The following is a 22,224-nucleotide window of genomic DNA, read 5'->3' on the forward strand; positions in this document are numbered from 1 at the left end:
AAAAGTTAAAATACACCACCGCGGTGGGGGAACCAAATGCGATTATTTTTCCACGATGCATATGATGGTTACCTTACTACTGCCTTGAGAAAGGAGGACCCGTGCTGAGAGCCACACCGTATGGCCTCGAAGTTCACTTCCCAATGCTCAGCCTGCCCCTGGCCCGAACCCGCCAGGGCCCGTTTGTTCTTCTGTCCCCTCCCCAACCCCACGGATGTCCCCCGCCACTAACTTCAGTTCCAGTTTTCGCCACCGGACGATCAGCTGGGTGACGGAGTCGAGGTGCTTCCGCAAAGACAGGGCTCGGCTTGCGTTCTCCTCCCAATCCTGAAAGGGACAGAGAGACGCGGCCCCTTCGTCGGCTAACCCAGACAGGGACAGGAATCCAGAGACCCGCGGACGGGCGCGTCCCACCGACCGACCCACAGGCTGGGTATCTCTGTGCCATCGGGGGAACCAACTCTGCCGGCTCCCTGGATGTTAATTCAATAGCACTGAATCGAGCGCCTGCTGTGGGCAGAATGAGGTGCTTGGGGTCATACAATCTAAGTGAAAAAGTCACGGTCTCTGCCCTCAGGTAGCCTATAACTGAGGACGACAATCACACGATCCTCCAGCCTTTGGTGCCACTATCACAGACAGTTGGATGGATTCTTCTGACCCGCATGGGCCTCCTTCTGATAAGTGACGATCTCGCTTACCTGAGACTTTGCCAGCAGAATCTCCAATCCGTTCAAGAACTTTGAGAGAGGACTGGAGAGTGGAAAGCTTTGGATCCTACCCATGACGACCAAGAGCTGTAGAACAAAGAGACAAGGGATGGGGAAGGGAGCTTCGAATTCAGTGCCCTTCACCCTTCCACCACCATCATCACTGGAGCTCAGGGAGTTATAAATCAACCCCCATCCCAGCCTGGGTCTGCTTTACGGGTGAGCCGCCCGATCCAGTCCATAGACGTGGTCGGAGAGCCGGCTTTCGGCATCGGAGAGTTTTTTAAGATAAAGGGAACCGAGTGACTGCTGAAACAAGATCCAACTCTATCAACAAGGTTACTCTGGCTTTTCTGCAAGAACACTAGGCGGTGATGAAAAAGCTTGGAGTCAAAGATTTTAATTCACTCTGATAAGCAAGAAAGAAGTATGATGCTTGTAATGGATATGAATATGTATTGGGGGATGCCAGAGTGACACAGAGCCACTAGGACCTTGATGAACTATTAGTAGACACCTTTTGCTGTGGGAATATTTTGTATGCCTCCTGTCGCTCATTAATCAGTCAGTCAATCGTATTTATTGAGTGCTTACTGTGTGCAGAGCACTGTATTCGGTTTTTGGGAGAGTACAATATAACGAAAAAACAGACACATTCCCTGCCTGCAATGAGCTTACAGTCTCACTGATTATTTCCTGGATCAACTAGAAAAGTTTTAAATCAATCAACAGCATTTACTGCGCATGCAGAACCTGGTGCTTGGGAAAGTTCGGCAGAGGAAGAAGACACGATCACTGCCCTAGAAGAGCTGATGATCAAGGGGGAGAGAAAGAACTGCCCACGTGCAGGCAGGTCGAGGGCACCGGCCACCCTGGCGCCGGGCCATGGCCGTCTTACCTGCACCAGGGCCGGGTGATCGGGCCAGTCGCCTAAGAGCCTGTTCACCTCTGCCGAGAAGTATTCCAACACGGGCTGGCACTGCCGGACCTCCGGCACGTTGGGATGCTGGTAGAAGTCATACGGTCCATCCACCTGGAAGACCAGGTCAGAGGCCGCATCCTCGAAGAGGGTGTTGTACAGGACGGTACTGGCCAGGAGCTGGCTGCCCAGCAGGCAGTCGTTCAGCTCGGCACCTGTAAGGGCCAAAACCGGGGATGGGACTTACCGAAGCGTATGTCACTGCACGGGCCCGAGAACTTCCGCGGGGCAGGGGGCCGAAGCCCCTTTCCGGCCGGAGGAGGTTTTGGGAGCGCTCGGGAGAGTATGATGTAAAATATAACGGACATATTCCCAGCCCACAACGAGCTTGCGGTCTGGCAATGGTCCACCCACTTACCCATCACGGGGAAGAAGCGGGTCACCAGAGGGGCGCCGGTCTGATAACAGCTCAGAAACAAACTGAGGAAGTGCTTGGCCTGATGTGTGGGCAGATCCCGCTGGTACCAGAGCGAACGGGCAAAGTGCAGGCACAGCTGCTGATGGACCTCCATCACTGCCTCCATCGAACTCTTGGACAGGACAGCCGAGCTGGTTTCTGCTCCGTCCTCTGACGCGTCCTCGGTCTCCATCTTCTCCTCTAGGGTGGGTTGGACGATGATATCGGCAAAGTCCTGAAAGGTTGGTGGTTTTTTTCCTTTTAAATGGTATTTTTTAAGTGCTATTTGCTAGTCACTGTACTAAGCACGGGGGTACATACAAGCCAGTTAGGTTGGACACAGTCCCTGTCTTAAATGGGGCTCACAGTCTTAATCCCCATTTTACTGTTGGAAGTAACGGAGGCATAGAAGTGACTGACCAAGGTCTCACAGCAGACAGCTGGTGGAGTTGGGATTAGAACCCAGGTCCTTCTGATTCCCAGGCCCGTACTCTATCCACCAAGCCATACTGCTTCTCAAAGTCCCCCTAAAACCAGTTAACACCAGAACCCTGACCCAATGGCAGCAAGAGGCTCCCAGAAAGAAGGGGTGCTGGTGGGGCTGCAGGGCAGTGGGGAAGCAAGGAGGGGATGATGCCTCGGTGAATCTGAGAACCCCAAAATTTGCTGGTGGACAAGTTTTAAAGTGGGGAAAGGGAGTATGTGTAGTCAGAAGGAGACAGCGAAGGCCCTCAGCCGGCCTCTTACCTTCTCGTGGAGCGGGAATCGCTTGCGGAATTCTCGTTCTTCCGCCTCCTCCTCGCTCAGTCCGGCCCCGTGGCTTTTACTCCTGTATCTGTACAAGCTGCTTTCCTGCTCCTCCTGCTCCTGGGCCTGACACTCCTGTTCGTCCCACTCGTTTAAGATCTCCTGAGAAGATCCATAGACATAGGCGGAGGCTTAACTGCCTGTCCCCTCAGAACCCCCTTAGAACCAGCAAGGCAGATATTCAGATCTTGAGCTCCCTGAGGACAAGGATCAGATCTTCCACCTCCACTGTAGTGTACTCTCCCATGCGCTAAGTATGGTATTCTACACACAGCAGATGCTCAAAATAAATGGTTTTCCTCTTCTGACACTAAAGAAAAGGTTAACGAGAGGGGAGCAGTGACCGGGACAAGCAGACACGGCACACTATCCAAACTGTGAACCCAAATTCCAGAGAAACCAGACCCCTCAAAAAAAAAAAAAAAAAAAAAAAAAGGCCTGCATTGGCTTTTGGAGCACTCTGGGTGGTTTCACGAAGATTAATCAAAAAGCCAAACTTGTGGACAAGGAATGAGAAAAGGGACAGGTTAGATAAGGGTTTGCAACCCCAGAGGCCCGCGGGCCAGATGTGTGCACGCCGGCTCTCCGGGCAGCCCGTGAGATGGTTCTGGGGGTGCCGGTGTCCCGGGGAGCTGGGCCGAGGATGCCGGTCCCGAGGGGCCCGTCTCCCGGCCGTGGGAACACCGCCACCTTGGGTGCTTTCGATCCTTCCCTCCGGTGCCTTGGCTGGGGTCCGGGCTACACCCCGTTGTTTGGGGTTCTCGCCGGGGAGGAGGAAGGGCGGGGGGCAAGTGTGAAGATCCCTCACCTGGCAGATGTGTCTAAAGAGCCGCAAGGCCTTCTGATCCATTTCTCCTTTACACAGAACGTGGGAGCGGAGGTACAGCAGGGCGTTGACCAGCAGCTGTTCTCGGGTCGGGCAGGGCCACCGGTCCTCGGCTTCGGGCTCCTGGCTCTTGGAGTACTTCAGAGACAGCTTCTTGAGGCCCCGCAGCACGTCCAGCGACTTCCCGGAGCACAGAGCGTCCGCGTGGGAATAGTAGGTGGGGAACGCGGGGCCCGTCGACGGGAAGGCCAGCAGCGCGCGGACCAGGGCGCTCGACTGGGCCGGGCAGGCCGCCGCCCCGTGGGCTGTGGCTTGGGCTTCGGCGGCCACCAGCCTCATGCCGTGCTGCATCTGCAGGACGGCCGCCAGCAGCGGCGTCACCACGTCCGGGTACGGGGCGTATTCCTCCGCCAGGTGTTTCCTGAACTGGTGATGGGACCGCTGCCAGGAGGCCTCCTCCTTCAGCAGGTTCTGGGCCGCCTGGGCCGGCCGGGGCCCGGACCCCCGGAGGGTCTGCAGGAGCCGGCGGAGCAGGCCCTGTACCTTGGCCGTCTGGGCGACGCTAGTGGAGTAGTGGAGCACCTCCTGAAGTAAGGAGTCGAACCCGGGCCCGGGGGGTCTAAAGGCCTGCTTTTTGGACAGCTGGCCGATCTGGTCTTTGAGCCGCTGCATCCTTTGCTGTAGTAATCTGGGAGCGAGAGAGCAGACAGGCAGGTTAGTGACCGAGGCTGAGTCGGCAGCCCTCAAGGTCCACAAAACTCTGGGCGGCGTCAGGTAGGGATGGAGAGTTGAGAGAGAGTACTGAATAACTCATAAAATCAACTACAGAATCAACAGGTTCACTCCACATCGCCAGAGCCACGCAGCGACCCGTCGTTACCTGACGTGGGGATGACTGCAACTGCTAATCGCTTCGTCCTCGAGGTCCCTGCCCGTCTGCAGCCGGGACAAGAGATTCCGGGTTTTCCATTCGCACCGCAGCTGGTGTAACTAGCGGGAAAAGAACGAAGCCGGCGGGTCTGTCTGAGTTCCAGTGCCAGCGGCAAAACAGCCCCGACTGTCACCGGAGTGGAACGGGGATCGAATCCTATCCCCTATCTCCCCCAGTGCTCGGCACACAGTGAGCGCTCGACCAACACCGTAATCCTCAGGATGGGCTCTGGGGAGTCCGGAGGCAGCCCCGAGGTGCCGCTCCCGCCTACCTCTTCCTCGGCGTACTTGAGTTTGTACTTCCTCTTCAATGCCGGGTCAAACAGGGTCTGGGGAAGCCACATCTGGAGCTGCAGCAGGCCCAGGTTCACCCAGAGGCTCCCGCGCTGGGCGGCCTCGGGCAGCTCCCGGCCGCTCTCCGCTTCCCCGGCCAACTGCTGCAGGCAGGTGGACAGGAGGCGTGGCAGCTCCTCGGGCAGCGTGTCCTGAGCGAGCGTGTCCCGCAGCAGCCGGCCCAGGTGCTGGAAGGCCGACGGGTCCCGTAGGGGCAGCCTGAGGCAGTGCCGCACGAACTCCTCTCGCGAGGCCTCGGGGACCAGCTCTGCCAGCCCCATCAAATGGCGCTGCAGCAGAAGCGACTGTAGCCGGGAATCCGTGCTCCTGCGGACGGACGGATGGACGGACGGGAGACGGAGAGGCAGAGGGGCCCATGAGGATAGACTCGGGGAAACGATCATCATCGGAATGATAATGCTATTTGTTAATGTGTTAAGCGCTTACTATCTGCCAGGCGCTGTTCTAAGCACTGGGGCAGATATAAGATCAATGAGGTTGGACACAGTCCCTGTCTCATGTGGGGCTCACATTCCTTATCCCCATTACAGATGAGGACACTGAGGCTCAGAGAAGTTGAGCGACTTGCAAGTCGCTCAAGGACACACTGTAGATAAAGGGAGATGTACTGAATATTTCAAATCTGTTCGACAGGCAGGTGGGAATGGCGACGATGGGTGAAAGAGGGACCTGGATTCTAATCTAGGCTCCGCTACTTGCCGGTTATGACCTTGGACTAGCCACCTAACTTCTCTGTGCCTCAGTTTCCTCATTTGTTATGAGGGAGAGTCCGTTCTCCCTCCCCTCGGACCACGAACCCAGTGTCCGACCGCCCCGTGTCCGACCCGATGATCTTGCATCGGGCCCAGCGTCTAGTACGGCGCCTGACACATAGCGCTTCAAATAATACCGCTATTAAGGGGAGGAAGGCAGGGAAAAAGTACCTGAATGCTGCCATGGATGGCAGGGCCATGTTGGCCCAGAGCACGGTGCCGATCTCCTGAAGCTGCTGCAGTCTCTCTGCCCATTCGCCCAGGGTGACGTGAGAGGACGAGAGGGCGGGCAGCCCGCTGACATCCCAGGATACCGCTCTGTGGCTACTGGTCAAGACTTCAAAGAAGCACTTGGCGAGAACCGCTCTATTTAACATCGCCGGCCCCTGAGGGTCGAAACAAAACCAGGGAGGATCGCCCGGCCTTAGCATTCCCTCGCCAGCAAATCTCTTGGAGATAAACAGAAAGTCAACTCGCTCTGGGGACACGCTTCTACTCCAACAGAGTAAGTCTTCTGCCTTTGCCTTTTACATGCACCGTGACTCTTTAAGTAGCAGGGAATGCCCAATGCAGGAAAAAGACCATATGTGGCTAGAGATAACAGAAATAGGTTGTTCTCCCTGAAAGCCTAAACTTCTACAGAAATCCCACTGGTCTGTTATCCTGAAGACCCAAAACCTAAGGACCTTAACCCTACAACTCTATTCTCCTCTGGATCAGTATTTGCACCAGGTGATTCTTAAACTAGTCAAGCGATGCTTTGGGCCTCACTACCGGGAAATTCCTAACATTTTCAAGGTACCCCTTAAAACCCCACACCAGGAGAGAGAAGGGGCAGTGAGAGTCCAGCAAGATAGAGAAAACATCCCAAATGACACCGCTTTGCAATGTGCCAACAGGAGTTAATTAAGAATAAAGGAAAGGTTTGAAAGAGTTCAGAGACTCTGATAAATTAACTTCCTCCCCTATGACTTTTCTGGGGGCTGCCTTTGATTTTGGATACTTCCTTGTTTATACGCTATTAAAGCTTACTGTCATGTTTTTATTCCTCTGAGGCAAATGGAATTATATTTACTTTAGAGTTTCACTCCTCCCTGGATGCCATCCATTTTCCGCCCCTGCAGACAACTGATAGGGCTATAAAAACCAACCTTCAGAGATGGATCCGCTAGAAATCTGGGCATCTCTTTCTCCTCTCCTCCAGGCTGAGGTGTCCAGGTGAGCCAGTGGTCTGGGCTGGTGGTCACTGTGCTGTTCCAGAAGGCCCCAAGGGCCGAACTAAGAAGCTCTGACCACAGAGCGTTCGTTTCCTGAGGGGTCACCTGGAGGCAGAAGGTGGGTGGAAAGGGAGAGGTGATGCCCTCTCTGAAGCCAACAAGTCAAGAAGCACAGCTCTTTGGGGGAGCCCATGGGGATGTGATGCTCTTAGTCTCCCCGCTGATTTAGAAGGAAACCAGGGCTCGCTGTTTTTCTGGCCGGGCTTTCACTTCCATCTGGAAAATGGGAGTGACTCCCATTCCCTCCCGACCCATCCCGGGAGACCCGAGGACGCTGTATTCGACCACTTCTGAAAACACATATTTAGAGCAAGTTTTCCAATCAGAAGCACAGAGCAACTGAAACGCTGGCCGCTCGAGCTCGCTGGCTAATAAAGGGCCAGACCCCAGAGCTTTTGACTAGGTTACCTTCTCCTGATGCAGTAGGTACCACAGCTCGTGGAGCTGCTCAGGGGCAACCGGAGTGTGCTTGAGGCAGAATGTGATATGATGCTCCAGTTCCTCGCCCAAGTTCAGGTGTGTATCGCTCCCGCCCCTGGCAAAAAGAGAGAGAAAGGGATCGGTGCTCCTGCAAGGGAAACGAGGCACAGTGATAACCCTCGCCTCCCCAATAAGCTGGATCTCCAGTGAAAACCCAGGGAGAGCTCACTCAAGCCCTACATCCTCAACTTCTTTTCCCTTAGGGAAGAGGTGAGGAAAAACTGACGAATACAGATGGGGGATGGAGGGGCAGATGGACAGAGAGACAGAGACAGAGAATGTGTATGTGTGTGTTTTTTTTTTTTCAGGGGCCAGAGGGAGGTTTCCAAAATGGATTCCCGCTTCGGAGGATGAAACAGGACACAGGCGTCCTGGGGGCCACAGGCCGGGACCAGGCTGCGGGTGGCATTCTAACCCAGGAAGAGGGGGCACTCTGACGGGATCCCTCCTGTCTTTGAGAGGAAAAATATCAGGACCTTTCAAATTGCCTTTTGTCTCACTGGCTGGTGCTTTGGGATGCCAAAACCAGCCTCTCGCTGGGTCACGTTTTGTTTACTTCTCTTCTCTCCGGGTTTCCATTTCCTGGTTCGGTCTGCCTGTCGCTTCTCTGAGTCCCCTCCCTAAAAACACATCCCTTCTGTCTGGGGAAATACGGTTCCCTCCACTCCCTCCAGGGTTTCTGCTCCCCGGCCCTGCCGCCTGGTGGTCACTCGGGCTTCCCGTACTACTCCGCATGGCCCACCATCACTACATTTCTGTTCTCTCCCCTCCCACCCTTCCATTACACAGCCCAGCTAAACTTTATCCCCAACCAGTGTGTGCATTCATTCATTCAATCAGATTTATTGAGCGCTTACTGTGTGCAGAGCACTGTACTATGCGCTTGGAAAGCACAACTCCGCAATAGAGATAATCCCTGCCCACACCAAGCTTATTTTACAGATGAGAAAACTGGGGCACAGAAGTGAAGTGACTTGCCCAAGATCACACCGCAGAGAAGCGGCGGAGCCGGGATTAAATCCCAGGGCTGGACTCTTTCCACTAGGACATGCTGCTTATCATTAAACTAAATCAGAGATGTGTGTTACCAACCACTTCTGCCACGCCTCCTCGCTACGGTACTATTTTCCTGTGCCGGGAGGAGTCCCCGTTCTATCGTGGCAAACCCCTCGGCCTCTACCAATCAACCGATCGATCTACGGTATTTACTGAGCACTGCACGAAGGACTTAGAAGAGGAAACTTTAACAGAATTACAACAGAATCCCTGGCCATAATGTGCTTACAGTCCACCTGCTCCTGATCTGCTCTGCTCCACTGCCTCACAATCGGAGGCCTTGGCTACCGGCTCATCATGCCGCTTCGCCTGCTACTCCTTCCCAAGGGCTCACCAGATCTCATCCCCCAGCAACCGAGGCAAGGTGGGAGGACCGGCTGATTTCTCTCCCTTAGTGCTGCTTCTGGACCATGGTAACCCCAGCAGTTAGCTTTCATCATCAGACTCACCCAGGACTCTATGCATTTCTGGATCTGTTTGCTGATTTGCTCCTCTTTCTCTTCTCTATCCATCACCCACAAGGATCCTAAGATCACTGTGGGCAGGGAATATGTCTTTGTTGTACTGCCTCCTCCTAAGCGCTCAGTACAGTGCTCTGTACCCAGAAAGCGCTCAATAAATTCCTTGGATTGAAGACTTCAATATCCCTCTAACCTCTTGCTTCTGTATAGTTCTAAAGTCTCACGACCTCCAGCTTCACCCCATAGCTGGCCACACGTGAACATGGCCTAAGCCCAGACATTACCAACCTCTTCCCCTAAATCTCTGAATTATCACTTTCTGACCACACTCTCTGTTGGACATTACCAAAACTCTCTGCCCCAATTTCTGGCAAAGACAAGAAAAGAAAAGGAAGGTTAATTACAGAAGAACACACAGGAGTGCTATGCTGTAAGTGTAAATGCTAAGGGCAGACCTGATGGCGGGTTTTCGGAAGGTGGGGAGAGTCAAGGGGTGTGGCAGATTTGAAAAGGCAGCGAAAATTCCAGACATGAAGAAGGGCATGAGCAAGAGGTCATAACTGGGAGAATCGAGAGGACGAGAAGACAAGTTGGATGAAGAGAGAGAGCTGGGGCGTAGGAGGAGAAGAGAGTGGCTAGTAAGATCGTGGGAGAGGGCCCTAAACCCAATGCTTGGGAGGTTCTATTTGATGTGGGGCGTTTTCACAAGTGGGGCCACGCATGCAGACGACGCTGATGATACATGGAATATTGTTTAAATTCACACTAAGGCAAGCAGTTCAATTCCTCACCATCTCAAGGAAGCCTGCATCGCACAGTCGGCCGCCACCTTGTACTGCCACAGAACAGCCAGGTACTCGGTTGCCGGCCACAGCTGCACTCTCCGGGCAAGCTGGATCAGGGAGGTTGGGTCGGGCTGAGTCCCAGGAGAATCCTCAGGGTGCTTCTTTCCAGGGAGACCAAACGAAATGCCCTCTGCTCTCAGCTGGGAGCTCTGTGTGCTCACAAGATCCTTCAATTCCTCTGGTTAAATAAAGTCTTGGTTAGTGTAGACCCCAGGGAAATGGCAGGGCCTGAGTATAGACCTTTATGCCCACGGCACTCCACCAGCTGGCATCAAGGTGGGTGTTCAGACAGCCCCCTGTCTGGGGTGACTTTCCCCTTTTTCCCATCTGTCTGCGGAAAGGCCTCGCATCCCACCTTTTAAAAACTTGCTACAGAATGAAAGCACAGCATGCAAGACCAATACAAGATGATATCGACTGATGACATCAGTTTCTCGGGAGAAGTGAGCTGGCTCCCTCTCCACCTCTAATATTCACCGCTGGCGACTTACCCGGGTCGACGTCTTCTAAGCGACTGGCACGGAGCACCAGTCCCCAGGCCTGTAGCAGGCCTCTCTTCACCTCCAGCCCAGTCGCGGCCACGGTCAGACGTCGGATTTCCTCTAGCCGGTCGCTCTCCCCAAAGGCAGGGGGCCGGTCCAGGATGCCGAGAGCATTGCTGATGTGTTTCAACTGGGTCAGGCATTCCACCACTGCTTCGTTCTGGCAAGAAATTCACGCGTCACTGGAGGGGAGCACCCCACAGAGGAACGGTGCAATGTTCCACTGCAATAATGCAGCTCCCACTGCATGGTCATGTGGCCTCGCATTCCGACAGTGGTTCTCGGAAGGACAGTAACCCAGGGATTTCCAGGGGCTGGAATCCTGGAAGGTTTTTTATTATTATTCTGATGGACGGTCTCTGTCCTACATGGGGCTCCTGGTCTTAATCCCCATTTTACAGATGACGCAACTGAGGCCCAGAGGAGTGAACTGACTTGCCCAAGGTCACGGAGCAGATATGTGGCAGAGCCAGGATCAGAACCCAGGTCCTTCTGACTCCCAGGCCTGCGCTCTGCCCATTAAGCCATGCTGCTTATGGGTTTTGAACCTGTTCTCCAGGATCAAAGCATTAAACATGCCACAGCTTTAGATTAAGAGCAGGCTTAACCCTTCCCAATGGGTTTAAATAACCAACAACAAAGAAACACACCATCCACAATGCACAGAAAAGCCACAGGCTGGCTAACTGCACAAGCAGCAGCAGAATATGTTCACATTGAACTAGAAAGGAATGGATTCCTAGGGTCCAAGACCCTGCCTCCGATCTGTTATGTCCCTGAGGGCCACTGGATGTTGGGGGGGGTGGGCTGTTCTCAGTTGATCAAAGGTGCCTGACCCAAGAAAGTGGGGTACCTTGAATGGGAGTGGCCTCCCAAGGGATTTCTGCAGTATCTTCACACCGGAAAAGGCTCCAGTTGGGGAGCCCAGGCAGCTCTGTATGTGGTCTGAGACGGTCAGGACCTCCTTGTAAAATCTTCAAACAGGAAGAGGAGAGAAGGGAGGCAAACAGACAGAGAGAGGGCAGTCGGGCCAGGTGAGGAATATTGAGAGAGATGCAGGGGCCAGAGAGGGCTTTAAGTTTTCAGTGAAGTGTTCAGGATCCCAAGCCCAGGGGAGACAGGCAGTTGGAGTCTGGAATCCTTTTTCTCCTCGCTTCCTTTCCTGGAGGAGACGCCAGAGCGAACCGCAGCAGGGCCCCCCCTCCATGGCCACAACTTACTTGTCTTCATGGTCCACCAGCAGCTGGGGAATCCTGTTGACCAGATGCTTCCAGACCCAGCGCCAGTGGACGGCCAGGAGGGCCAAGCCCGGGGGGTCCAGCGTCACCATGTCTGAGGTCACCCAGAACCGGTCCCGCCACCGCAGGGAACCCAGGATCTACGGGACAAGGTGGGGGGGGGGTCATAACCACGCCCTCCTTCGAGATGTCCACCGATGCCAGGCATATGCCTAGTCATCGTGGTAGGAAACGCACTAAGCGTCCAATTGGCGCAAAGCACTGCGAAAAACAACACAGGTGAGACGGTGACCCAGTCCCTGAACCCCAGGGGTGTTCACAATCTACAAATAAATACACTGCATTAGTCTTGTGAGGAACGTTAGAAGCAAGCAGAAGGTGGGGTTCCGGTCACATGGTCGTCGACTCCTCCAACAGGGTCTGATGAGGGTCACTGCTCTTCCCCTGCAGGGGAGAAGCCCCTGATCCATGGAGGGGGGGTCAAGTGGCACTGCACCCCAGTAGAAAGTTGGGGTGTTGGAACAGAAAAGCGAATTCTTAGTTGTGGTGGACTGAAGAGGAGGCCTAATCTTAATGTTAGCTTCCGATTTTTGCTGTCTTTATTAGGCTATTTCTACTCAAGCACCCGTCCTCTCTCTGCTCTATTTCAAATGGTGAGCCCCTTGTGTGACAGAAACTGTCCAAATTAATAATAGCTATATACATTTCCTTATCTCTTACAGCAGTGCTTAGCACCCAGTGCTCATCAAAGGTCACAAAAACAGAATAGGTACGAAAGCAATGACCTGTCTTTTTAGTTTAAAATCCTGCATAGGCTGGTAGTTGCTTTAAAATCGTGATGTGAAACTACTACGGCAGTCTCTCCGGAGGTTGAATCCAGACCCAAGAAAGAGGTAGAGTTTTCTTTCCCCGGCCCCATCAAAGCCCCCATGCATGGTCTTCCCTAACCCGGACACGGTCTGTGCCGGTTCTGGGAGCCTTTTCCCAAGGTCGCCCTTTCCCAGCTACCTCCCAGATGCTCCTCACCTCCAGCACGGTGGCATCCTCCACGGCCAGCTGAGTGGCCTGCAGCCATAGGACCACCAGAGCATCGCAGAGTTCAAAGAAAGGAGCCAGGTGTACCGCCATCGGATGGGGCATGCTGTGGTAATTCTCTTGATCTTAGAGTTTGCCAGAGCCCAAACGGGGAAAAAATAACCGAAAGGTGACATTGCATTTAATAAAGGCACTATTCGTCAAGCGCTTATTAAGTACTACGCACTATACTAACCGCTGGGGTAGAAACAATATAATAAGGTCCCACGCAGGACTCACATTCTAAGTAGGAGGGAGCACGGGCAATAAATCCTCATTTAGCAGATAAGGGAACTGAGATACAGAGAAGTGACTTGCCCATGGTCACACAACTGGATTAGTACCCAGATCCTCTGACCCCCCCAGACCCATGCTCTTTCCACTACGCCATGTTTCCTTTCAGTGAGAAATGGATTAGAGTCACCCTGGCCATTATCTTACTCCTGTTTCAGGATCACTGACCAAGTTTTCAGAATTGGAGTTGATACCCCAGAAACATGAGTCGGTGGGGGAGGGGAGTCTGAGGACTAAGGAATGAAGACAGTGGGTGGTGCCCTAAATAGGCTCTCCACCCCCACCACTTCCCTGTAATCAAACCCCCCTGAGTAAGGAGATCTGGAACGGGCAGTCCAGGAAAATACGGGAGCTTTCAGATAGAAGAATGATTCCCTGGCCTGCTACTGAGGCTTAGAGCTAAGATTTACCACACAATCTTTGGAGAATCGATGTCGGCGGGGCAAACCATCTAGATTTCAACCTCCTCTGGGACAAACCCCAAAAAGCGTGGTTAAAATAGCAGTTCTACCCCTTGTGGTCAAGTCATGGCTGAGGAATCGCGGAAAAATGGGTAGCCGCAGCCTGAACCCACAGGCACCTGGGGATCCGAAGTGATGTATATGAAAGAGCAATCGTATGTTCTGGCTCCGCACTCCTCACCACCCTGGAAGTCAAAGTCACTGCTCCAATGGTGGAAGCAGGGTTGGGGCCGGAAAGACTGCTATGAGAGCCAATGCCACCACGGGATGGAGATCCTTCCGCTACAGCGTGCCTCAACACCCTCCCCAGTTCACCGCTAGATGGTTTGTTGTGGTCAACATTCAAGGAAGGTAATAAGAAGCCCTGCATGGGGAAGAGTTCCTAATCTACTCAAATGCCTCCGTGCCCCCAAAACGGCAGGATGTGGGACCATCTGAAGCAGACAGGCCTAAGTAGAATCAATCATGCCAGATGGGAAGGGCCATTCTAAAATGAGACTGAGAAAGTCCAAAGGGCCCCAGCCCCTTCCTACCTCTATGGAATGCCAGGGCCATCTTCAGGGCACTAGTCTGCGACTTCTTGCCTCCACCCGAAATCAACTTGGTCTCTGTTCTGGTTCTTTTTTCCCGGTCCAGAAATAACACACTCCTGGATGGAAATGACGAAATCCACAAAATGGTCAAATCAAGTTACTGGGAAAGATTAAAAAACCAACCAACGGGCTATCATCAGCCAGCGGTCTGTGGAAATATTATGAGGTGAAAGGTTGTGACGGCCACGGCAGACATGGCTACCTGTTGTTGCTCAGCTGCTTCTCGTGGGCTCCCCTGACAGGAGAGACCTTAGGGAGCCCAGCTCACTGTGAGCAGGGAATGTGTCTGTTTACTGTCACATCATACTCTCTCCAGCACAGTGCTCTGCACACAGCAAGTCTCAATAAGTACAAATGACCGACAGGAGGGGCAACAGCCAAGAACACAGCAAGAAGCCGGCACAGTCTTGGTATTTATCGAGTGCATACTATGTACATAACACTGTTCAAAATGCTTGGGAAAATACAATACAATAACTCCGGGAGACGCTGGCAGTAGCAGTCGTTCTCCTCACCTGCTCGGGTGAATCCTCCAGTAGGTTACAGGGAGGAGGGGAGAGGAGGACTAAGGGTAAGGGTAGGGATGAGGAGGGGCTGTGTGTGAGAGAATCCAGGAGTTAGAAAGCTTTAATCCTAGCCAAAACCTGCCTCAAGGTTGGCAGCAGTGACCTTACTGGGACAACTCTCACCTTTCATTATACATCTACTTTAGCCAACTTCCCTTATAACCCGCTTTGAGATCGGGGTGCCCAAGCCACAGGGGTTTGTGCCAACTGGTGGCCACATGGACCCAAGGACTGCCAGGATAATCAGTGGACCCCGCTGCAGACTGGAGTTGCCGGGCTTGAATGACTCGAGGCAAGAGTCCCTAAAGCCACCTCGGCAGTCCAGTGGGAAGGATTCAGGCGATTATCCCGGGCCACCCTGACTCCCGAAGCCCAACGGCTTGCAAATCTCCAACGGACGATCCCCTGGGGTGGTCTTTCCATGCCACTGGGTAGCAGTGGCCAGGATCTCGGGCTCCACTCACCTGTTTGCCGCTGCCTTCAAATGGAGGAGGAGCTGATCTGTGTGATCCACTTCCGTGTCAAAATCCAAAGAGTTCCGAAAAATGTCCAAAGCCTGAAGGTTCCACCGTGGATCCAGTGCGATCACGTGTTCGTCTAGGGAAAAAAAAACCAACCGCTTCAGCAGGGTCCAGGTCAGCCCTTCTGTGTGAAGCACTGCTGGACCACGTGCGAGATGGACCCTGAAGCGATTATGAGGAGCTTACAATCTGCTGGGGAAGATAAACTATGTTGAAATTGGCAAATATGTAAGTTCAAACCATAAGAAAGGATAGAGAGATACAGGAGAGGATATGTAAATCAATACTGAAGGAACGAATCAATGACTGTGGCAATTGTTAAGTGATTACTACATGCTAAGCATTGGGGTAAATTCTAGATGACCTATTGGACACAGTCCCTGACCCACATGGAACTCACAGATTAAGGGGAAAGGAGAAGAGGTAGTGAATCCCCATTTTACAGATGAGGAAACTGAGGCCCAGAGAAGTGAAGTGACTTGCCCAAAGTCACACATTTGACACATGGCAGAGCTGGGTTTAGAACCCAGGGCCTCTGAGTCCCAAGCCATGATTTTTCCACTAGGCCATGCTGCTTCTCTGTAGCATTTATTGAGCACCTGTCTTAGGCTGGGCTTGGGTGCAACAGTTGAGCCTACAAAGCAACTGAAGCGGCTGACTGAGCTTGAATGGGATGCAGTCCTTTATGTGGACCCCACGACCATCGACTGCTGGGCCGCCCCGACATCCCGCCTCTGACCTAGCTACCGGCAAGTGCAAAAGGCAACATTAAGTTGCTCAGAACCAGCCCAATTCCACCAAAGGACAATCTCTGGCCCAAGTTGAGTATTCGCTTCCATGGGCCAGAGTGACTGTAGCTGAAAACAGATGATGTGCCTTAAAAAGCATCCTGTGATGCTTTAATCTGCATACTAGAAAGAGGGGTGGAGGAGGGGAGTACTAGGTGTTACCTATTTTAAATAAGGAAAATTTCTCACTCGCCCAGGCTCCTGTTTGCCAATTTATATTACATGTACACATCCATATCCAAATATATGGAGAGTTTGCCTTGCAAAAACCAGTTTCCATTGTCTATTTCTCTTAGTCTATCAATGGCATTTATTGAGCGCTTACTGTGTGCAGGGCACTGTATTACATGTTTGGGAAAGTATAATGTAATGGAGTTGATAGACACATTCCCTGCCCACAACCAAAAGCTGTCAAATATCAAATAATTTTTTTAAACTAGTATTTACGGGTGCATGGGGACATGAGTGAGTTTAGCGGGGTGGATAAGAAGACACCTCTGTATTTCCCATGGGAACAATAGTTTTCAAATTCCCATTTTTCTAGTTAGGTTTCCTGAAGAATGTTATTTATGTGCATCAGCGAGGGACAAGCACCCCGTTAACCACAGAGTGACTATCCTCGGGATCTTATACCCTCTCAATGGTTCTCTGTTTTCCTAGCCATTAAAAGCATTATCCTCTTTCTTGCAGGCCATGGAAACACTGATGGTTCATTCATAAGACTTCCAGACTTTATCCAAGGGCCTGAAATTCAGAGCCAAGAATAAAGCACCTGGCCCCAAGCCAATCTCTCATTCCCCAGAACTCATCAAATGCACCCCAGGGCCCCGAACGGGGGCGAGGAAGGAAGCAGCGTGGCCTAGTGGGTAAAGAACTGGTCTGGGATTCAGAGGACCTGGGTTCTAATCCCGGCTCCACTACTTGCCTGCTGTGAGAGCTTAGGCAAGGCACTTCACTTCTCTGTGTCTCGGTTATCTCATCTTAAAAGACCGTTGAGCCCATGTGGGACATGGACTATATCCAACCTGATTAGCTTGTATCTACCCTAGCACTGAGCAGTGCCTGGCACATAGTAAGCATTTACGAAATACCACTTAAAAACAAAAAGAGGAAGGGGAAGTGAGCTTTGGGACTTACCTGTCACATTTGGCTGTAACAACTTAATGAGATTACTGATCCGGGCAGAGATGGGAGATGCATAAAACTCGCTCAGAGATTCTGCACTGGTTTCCAACTGCATCTGCACTGACTCTGCAAGTGGAAGGAAGAAAAGAAAATCACCAGGGGTGGCCAATAAGACTCACTCCGGGCAGGGCCAGCCCGACGTCATCGCCAGTCACGAGTCCAGGGCCATAACTGAAGACCACAACCTAAAGGACTCCCCCACACTCTGCTGGATGTCAGCCAGAGGGAGGGAGATGCTGCAACAGGAATGGTAACACATAAGGCAACAAAATCCTGTTCGCCTACTTTCTCAGAATAAAAACACTCATGCCACCCACGCAACAAAAAATAAAATGAACAACCAGGCAGCAAAGCAGGGAGGATACCCTTTCAGAGAGGAAACTAAAAGCAGTCAGCTCTCTCGAACAGATGAACACACATTAGCCAGACTGCCCAGCCCCTACCAATTCCCAGTAAGAAGAGGGGGTTGCTTATGCTCTGGAGGAAGGAAGGTCAGAAGGAAACCAATAGTCAACTCTATGAAGAATCACCACTACTCTCCTTCCACCATATCTCAGCCAGACATATATAGATACTAAAAAAAAATAAAAATCAAAATACGCCTCAGCTACCACAGCAAGCAATTATTCTCCTCTTAGGGTCTCTTTGGCAAAGCTCATCCTTTCCATTTTTACCTCTTAGGGTTTAAACAATCGTCCCAAATGGCAGCATCTTAGTGGTAGCTTATCATGGAAAGTCATTCCGTGGGATTCATTCATTCATTCAGTCGTATTTATTGAGTGCTTACTGTGTGCAGAGCACTGTACTATGGATCAGTGGCCCATTCGGCTGAACAAATAGCATAGGCATTATCACTGTGAGGGCAGTGATACCGTATTGGAGAGTTCTTGGGGGGAAGGATGGGGTAGCCTGTATTTTATTTTATTTTTTAAGAGCAGAGGAATGGCTTCTTAACAAGGTTCAGGGGTCACCACGATGGGATGGCCTCAAGAGGGGAATAGTGAACTGTACCACAGTACCTCGCGAGTGCCATCACCGTGCACTTAACCAACCAGTCACACTTAAAAACCGCTAACTAACAGGAGAGGAATGGGCACAAAGGAGAGATGAAAAGAACCTTCAGTACCCACCGAGTCCCTGGGGTATGTTCTTGGCTAAATGTTTAAGCCACCGAACTCTCAGCATCCAGTCTTGATTGGTTGCTCTCTCTAAGAGCAGTTTGATGGAAGCAGTGAGGACCTCACTGTCATCAATCCAGGAAGCGTTCGTCTCAACCGAACTGAAGTTCAGACTCTCGGAGTTCGGGGACTGCATTATCTTTTCCAGGTCTTGTAGGGTAAGAGGCAGAATCCTGAAACGCATTAGAAGAGACCCAGAGTTAGTGTGAAGCAACTCTACCAAACACAAGGGGCATCACCCACTCATCAGGGGGAAACATGCCTTAATTTTATATTTCCATGGGATAAAAACAGTTGCATTTCTCCAAAGAAGAGAGCAGAGAATACTTATGTGTTTATTGGAGTGAATACTTATGTATTCACACGGCAATGAGGTTAGGCAACTGACCATACAATTTTTAGTTCTGGCCTCTGAGACACCTCTTTCTGGCTGATCTAGGTGGGGAATGGACCGAGGAAAGACAAATGAGAAGGGTGGTAGACTGTGGACCCCCGGGCCAGGAAGGCTGATGAACAAGCTTCTCCAGTTCTAATCAATCTCCCAGCCGACCGGTTGCACCACGCTCTATCACGCTCCACAAAATTCCTCCCTCTCCCCACTCGGCACGCTAGGCACTGTGGTTCTCGACTCCTCTCTTCTCCTGCACCGCCGCCACCTCTCCTTCTCTACTTTGGCCGACAGACCCCACTCCCCGGAGGGGCGGGGAAACCCAAAGAAAGGAGAATGAAAAGAACTAGGAAGCTTCTGAATGGTGAAGCTTTCACTCGGAAGGCGGGAGGGCTTCCTCGCGTCGTCGGGATCTACCTCGGAAGGAAACGCTTCGGGCCGACCGGGCTCGGTTCCGGCTGTTGCTCCGGACACGCGGCCGGCAGCGCTCCGAGTCAGAGTCGGACGGACCCGTGCGTCCACAAACCTGGTCGGCGCCCACCTTGCCCACCTGCTGTTCCTCAGGCTCAGCCGATTCAGGCAGAACATTAGGACCTGTCCGTGGCTCCGGACCGTGGAGAGGAGAGAGTCCTCTGTGGTAAAGAGGACCGAAGGCAGAGAGTCTGGCCACAGCCCCATGGCAAGCAGGGACTGACCCCAGTTTTCAGGTGAAGACAGAGCAGAAACGTGTTTCATCAGCAACTCCTGCACACACTGGAACAGAGAAGAGAAATCCCTCTGAGCCCCAGCACTACCACACTGACCGCCACTTGCCATTTCAGGCTATCTGTTCCTCTTTACGTTGATATATCTAGAGTCTGAGAGCCCTCAGTGACTTTTCTAAATACAGTTATTTCCCGCTTTCTCCCACTCTAAATTGTCAGCCCCTTGAGGCCAGAGGATATCTGCCTTGCTTCTCTCTCATTCTTCCCGGTAGTGCTCCGCACTCGGGCGTTGGATGATGAGCCCCAGAAGCGAAGGCATTTCAGAGGGATGGGCAGCTGCTGTTCAACGGTTATCCGTCGCGCACACGGATCCTCACAACTAGCTTCACCGACAGCATGGTTGGAACCTGCCCTTTCTCCCCATCAGCACGGTGGCAGATCTTACAGAGTGGATGAGCTAGGAGTATGGGCGGCTCAGAAGGAGACTTCTGGCTCAACCTTGTTCAAAATAGCCTGTAGTTCACCCCTCGGCCGCTGTTCGGAGACCTCTGCAGTTCTGTCCAAAACCCATTCGGAACTTCCCTAAAACTCCTTGGGAATTTCCGAGCCCAGGGATAAGAAACGCTGATCTGCTAATAAGAACAATGATCATTATTATCAATGAGACCGGCGTTCCTTATTATTCAATTTTTAAATATCAATGATTTAATTGATTACTATTATTATTATGGTATTTCTTAAAACATCCCCCTCTAGATTGTAAGCTCACTGTGGGAAGGGAATGAGTCTACCAACACTTTGTAGAGTGCCTGACTGATTGATTCACTGCTAGCCAATCAGATCAGGCCCGGGCCCTATCCCACACGGGGCTCACAGTCTAAGGAGGAGGCTCAGACACTGTTTTCTCCGAACATAAATAGCAAAGAAATTCTCCCCTGTCTAATCCCCACAACAGCATGATGATCAGTGAAAGATCTGATCCTCCCAGTATGAAGACAGTAAACTGTGTCAGGAGGTTCATTAGCTTCAGGAGTTACTTGATTAACTGTCTTCTTGGGCCTGCGACTGGTGATTTACTTCTTTTCTAAACCCTCCCGCCCTGTGTGACAAAAAGCAAGGAGGCTGTACCATCAAAGGTAAGTTACCTGTTGGTGCGCAGGACAGTGCTGGGAGCGGACGTACACTTCCCAGCATGCTCCAGAAAATGCCTTGGCTAAACTGAGTCCTCTCTGTAGTCGCTGAGAGATGAGCGTGGCAGCCTGAATGAACGTGGACAGGGACGAGGCTGGAGACCCTAAAACGGAGGCAGGGGAGCAGCAGTGAGCGATCTGCTCACAATGCAGTGTCAATCATCCTCCCTCTCCCCTTCCTTCCCCTTCCCTCAATGTACTAAGCTCCCAGACGGCTCTTCACTTTTCAGCCCCCGTCGTCCCATACTGAGTGCATTCTCAGCCTGGTTAAGTATGTTTCCTGTGGCTCCCCACGCTATTGCACTCTCCCAGGGGCTTAATACAGTGCTCCTTCTGCACAAAGTAAGGGCTCAATAAATACCACTGATAGACTGATTGATTCATTCGTTCAATGGTATTTATTGAGCGTTTACTGTGTGCTGAGCACACGGCCGTGGTACAGAGGGATTGTGCCTCAGTCGTGAGCACGGAGGATTCTATTTGGGCTTCTCCCGACTCCAGTCCGAAAGAGGGTACAGAGAGCAAACGCGGCGGGGGTCCAAAGCCACATTCTGGTGTCTCCGCTTGAGAACTTCCAGACCTTGCTTCAAGTTTAGCCCACAAAACCCCCTTCCTCAGGATTCCCCTCTACCACCATGGGGGCATCCCTAGGGGGCTGAGAGAAAGCAGAGGGAGGATAGGGCTCGACATCAGGGGTCCCCCAGAGGGTCAAGAGGGGAAACCCAAGCTCGGGACGCCTGCTCACGGTAGTGTCCGGCGCACGTCTGACCTGTGACGGCTTCTTTGGTTTCGGTGTGGAGGGCCATGAGGGTGTCGCACACGCTGTCTCCGACCACGCCGAGGCTGTGGAGCAGGACCTTCCAATCCAAGGAGTCCGGCGGACTCCCGACCCCCTCCTCTGGGATGTAAATCTCTACTCCTCGGTTCCTCATGGCTCTGGAGATTTCTCCGTGGGAAGGGTCCATCGCGAGGAAAAGCCTAGTTCCCCGGAACCCAGGAAAAGCAGTCAGGAAAACCCGAAAGGAGACTAACCTTGCCAGTAGCCCGCAGACAGGGTCGGAGAGAGATGCCATCTCTTTTTCATTCCTTCCCAGGGTTTACTACGGCCTGAAGAGCTGCACTGAGACGGGGCTGGGACATGGCTGTCGCCACCCTGGGTTTCGATATTTAAAATTAGGACGTCAACAGAATAGCCCTGCTCCTTGGGCTATTTTCTAAAGCTGACCGCCACTCTAAGTGGCAAAGCTAGCGTGCCTCATTCGGTGGCGGTTCCTTGGGTGATCAACCACCCCGACCCTTTTGGTGTGCCAGGTCTTCCTGCCCGCTTTGACGTCTTGCACCTCACTGGGATGCGATGCTGCAGGACACAGGGATCCCCGCTCGCAGCCACCCTGCCCCGAGTTTTTAGGCGGAAAAGAAATCAGGGGGCTACCTGAAGTTGGGATGGGGGGTGATCCTGGGGGTGGAGCCGTCCAACATTCCTCTCTCGCTCAGAGTGAGCACGCCTCCAGGCTCCAGCAAAGCATTCAGGCGATCCAACACCGAGGGGCTGCAGGAGAAGAGAGGCAAATGGGGGAGCTCGGCAACCAGCCCGCTTGGTTTAGGTCCCAGAAAAACAAGATTCCCCA

At 52.4% G+C, this 22,224-nt stretch overlaps 1 protein-coding gene across 4 annotated transcripts in view; it reads right to left on the reverse strand.

Annotated features, from left to right (window-relative positions):
* The window catches only part of MDN1 (midasin AAA ATPase 1), a 98,560-nt gene that overhangs the window by 29,226 nt on the left and 47,110 nt on the right, over positions 1 to 22,224 (reverse strand). For 3 of the 4 annotated variants that reach the window (XM_029047347.2, XM_029047348.2, XM_029047346.2), the window contains exons 45-68: positions 22,029 to 22,145; positions 21,366 to 21,574; positions 20,552 to 20,700; positions 19,244 to 19,455; positions 18,267 to 18,487; positions 17,089 to 17,202; positions 15,107 to 15,239; positions 14,017 to 14,132; positions 12,681 to 12,814; positions 11,637 to 11,794; positions 11,270 to 11,390; positions 10,366 to 10,576; positions 9,821 to 10,052; positions 7,441 to 7,567; positions 6,907 to 7,077; positions 5,927 to 6,141; positions 4,922 to 5,309; positions 4,600 to 4,709; positions 3,702 to 4,407; positions 2,834 to 2,995; positions 2,048 to 2,321; positions 1,609 to 1,844; positions 702 to 797; positions 233 to 327 (exon numbers count right to left, since the gene is read on the reverse strand). In XM_029047347.2, the coding sequence (XP_028903180.1) occupies positions 233 to 327; positions 702 to 797; positions 1,609 to 1,844; positions 2,048 to 2,321; positions 2,834 to 2,995; positions 3,702 to 4,407; positions 4,600 to 4,709; positions 4,922 to 5,309; positions 5,927 to 6,141; positions 6,907 to 7,077; positions 7,441 to 7,567; positions 9,821 to 10,052; positions 10,366 to 10,576; positions 11,270 to 11,390; positions 11,637 to 11,794; positions 12,681 to 12,814; positions 14,017 to 14,132; positions 15,107 to 15,239; positions 17,089 to 17,202; positions 18,267 to 18,487; positions 19,244 to 19,455; positions 20,552 to 20,700; positions 21,366 to 21,574; positions 22,029 to 22,145 (4,707 nt within the window). The remainder of the gene's footprint in view (positions 1 to 232; positions 328 to 701; positions 798 to 1,608; positions 1,845 to 2,047; positions 2,322 to 2,833; positions 2,996 to 3,701; positions 4,408 to 4,599; positions 4,710 to 4,921; positions 5,310 to 5,926; positions 6,142 to 6,906; positions 7,078 to 7,440; positions 7,568 to 9,820; positions 10,053 to 10,365; positions 10,577 to 11,269; positions 11,391 to 11,636; positions 11,795 to 12,680; positions 12,815 to 14,016; positions 14,133 to 15,106; positions 15,240 to 17,088; positions 17,203 to 18,266; positions 18,488 to 19,243; positions 19,456 to 20,551; positions 20,701 to 21,365; positions 21,575 to 22,028; positions 22,146 to 22,224) is intronic. The other variant, XM_029047349.2, reaches the window with a different exon arrangement.

Source organism: Ornithorhynchus anatinus, chromosome 19, assembly GCF_004115215.2.
Source record: "Ornithorhynchus anatinus isolate Pmale09 chromosome 19, mOrnAna1.pri.v4, whole genome shotgun sequence".
NCBI classification, from domain to species: domain Eukaryota; kingdom Metazoa; phylum Chordata; class Mammalia; order Monotremata; family Ornithorhynchidae; genus Ornithorhynchus; species Ornithorhynchus anatinus.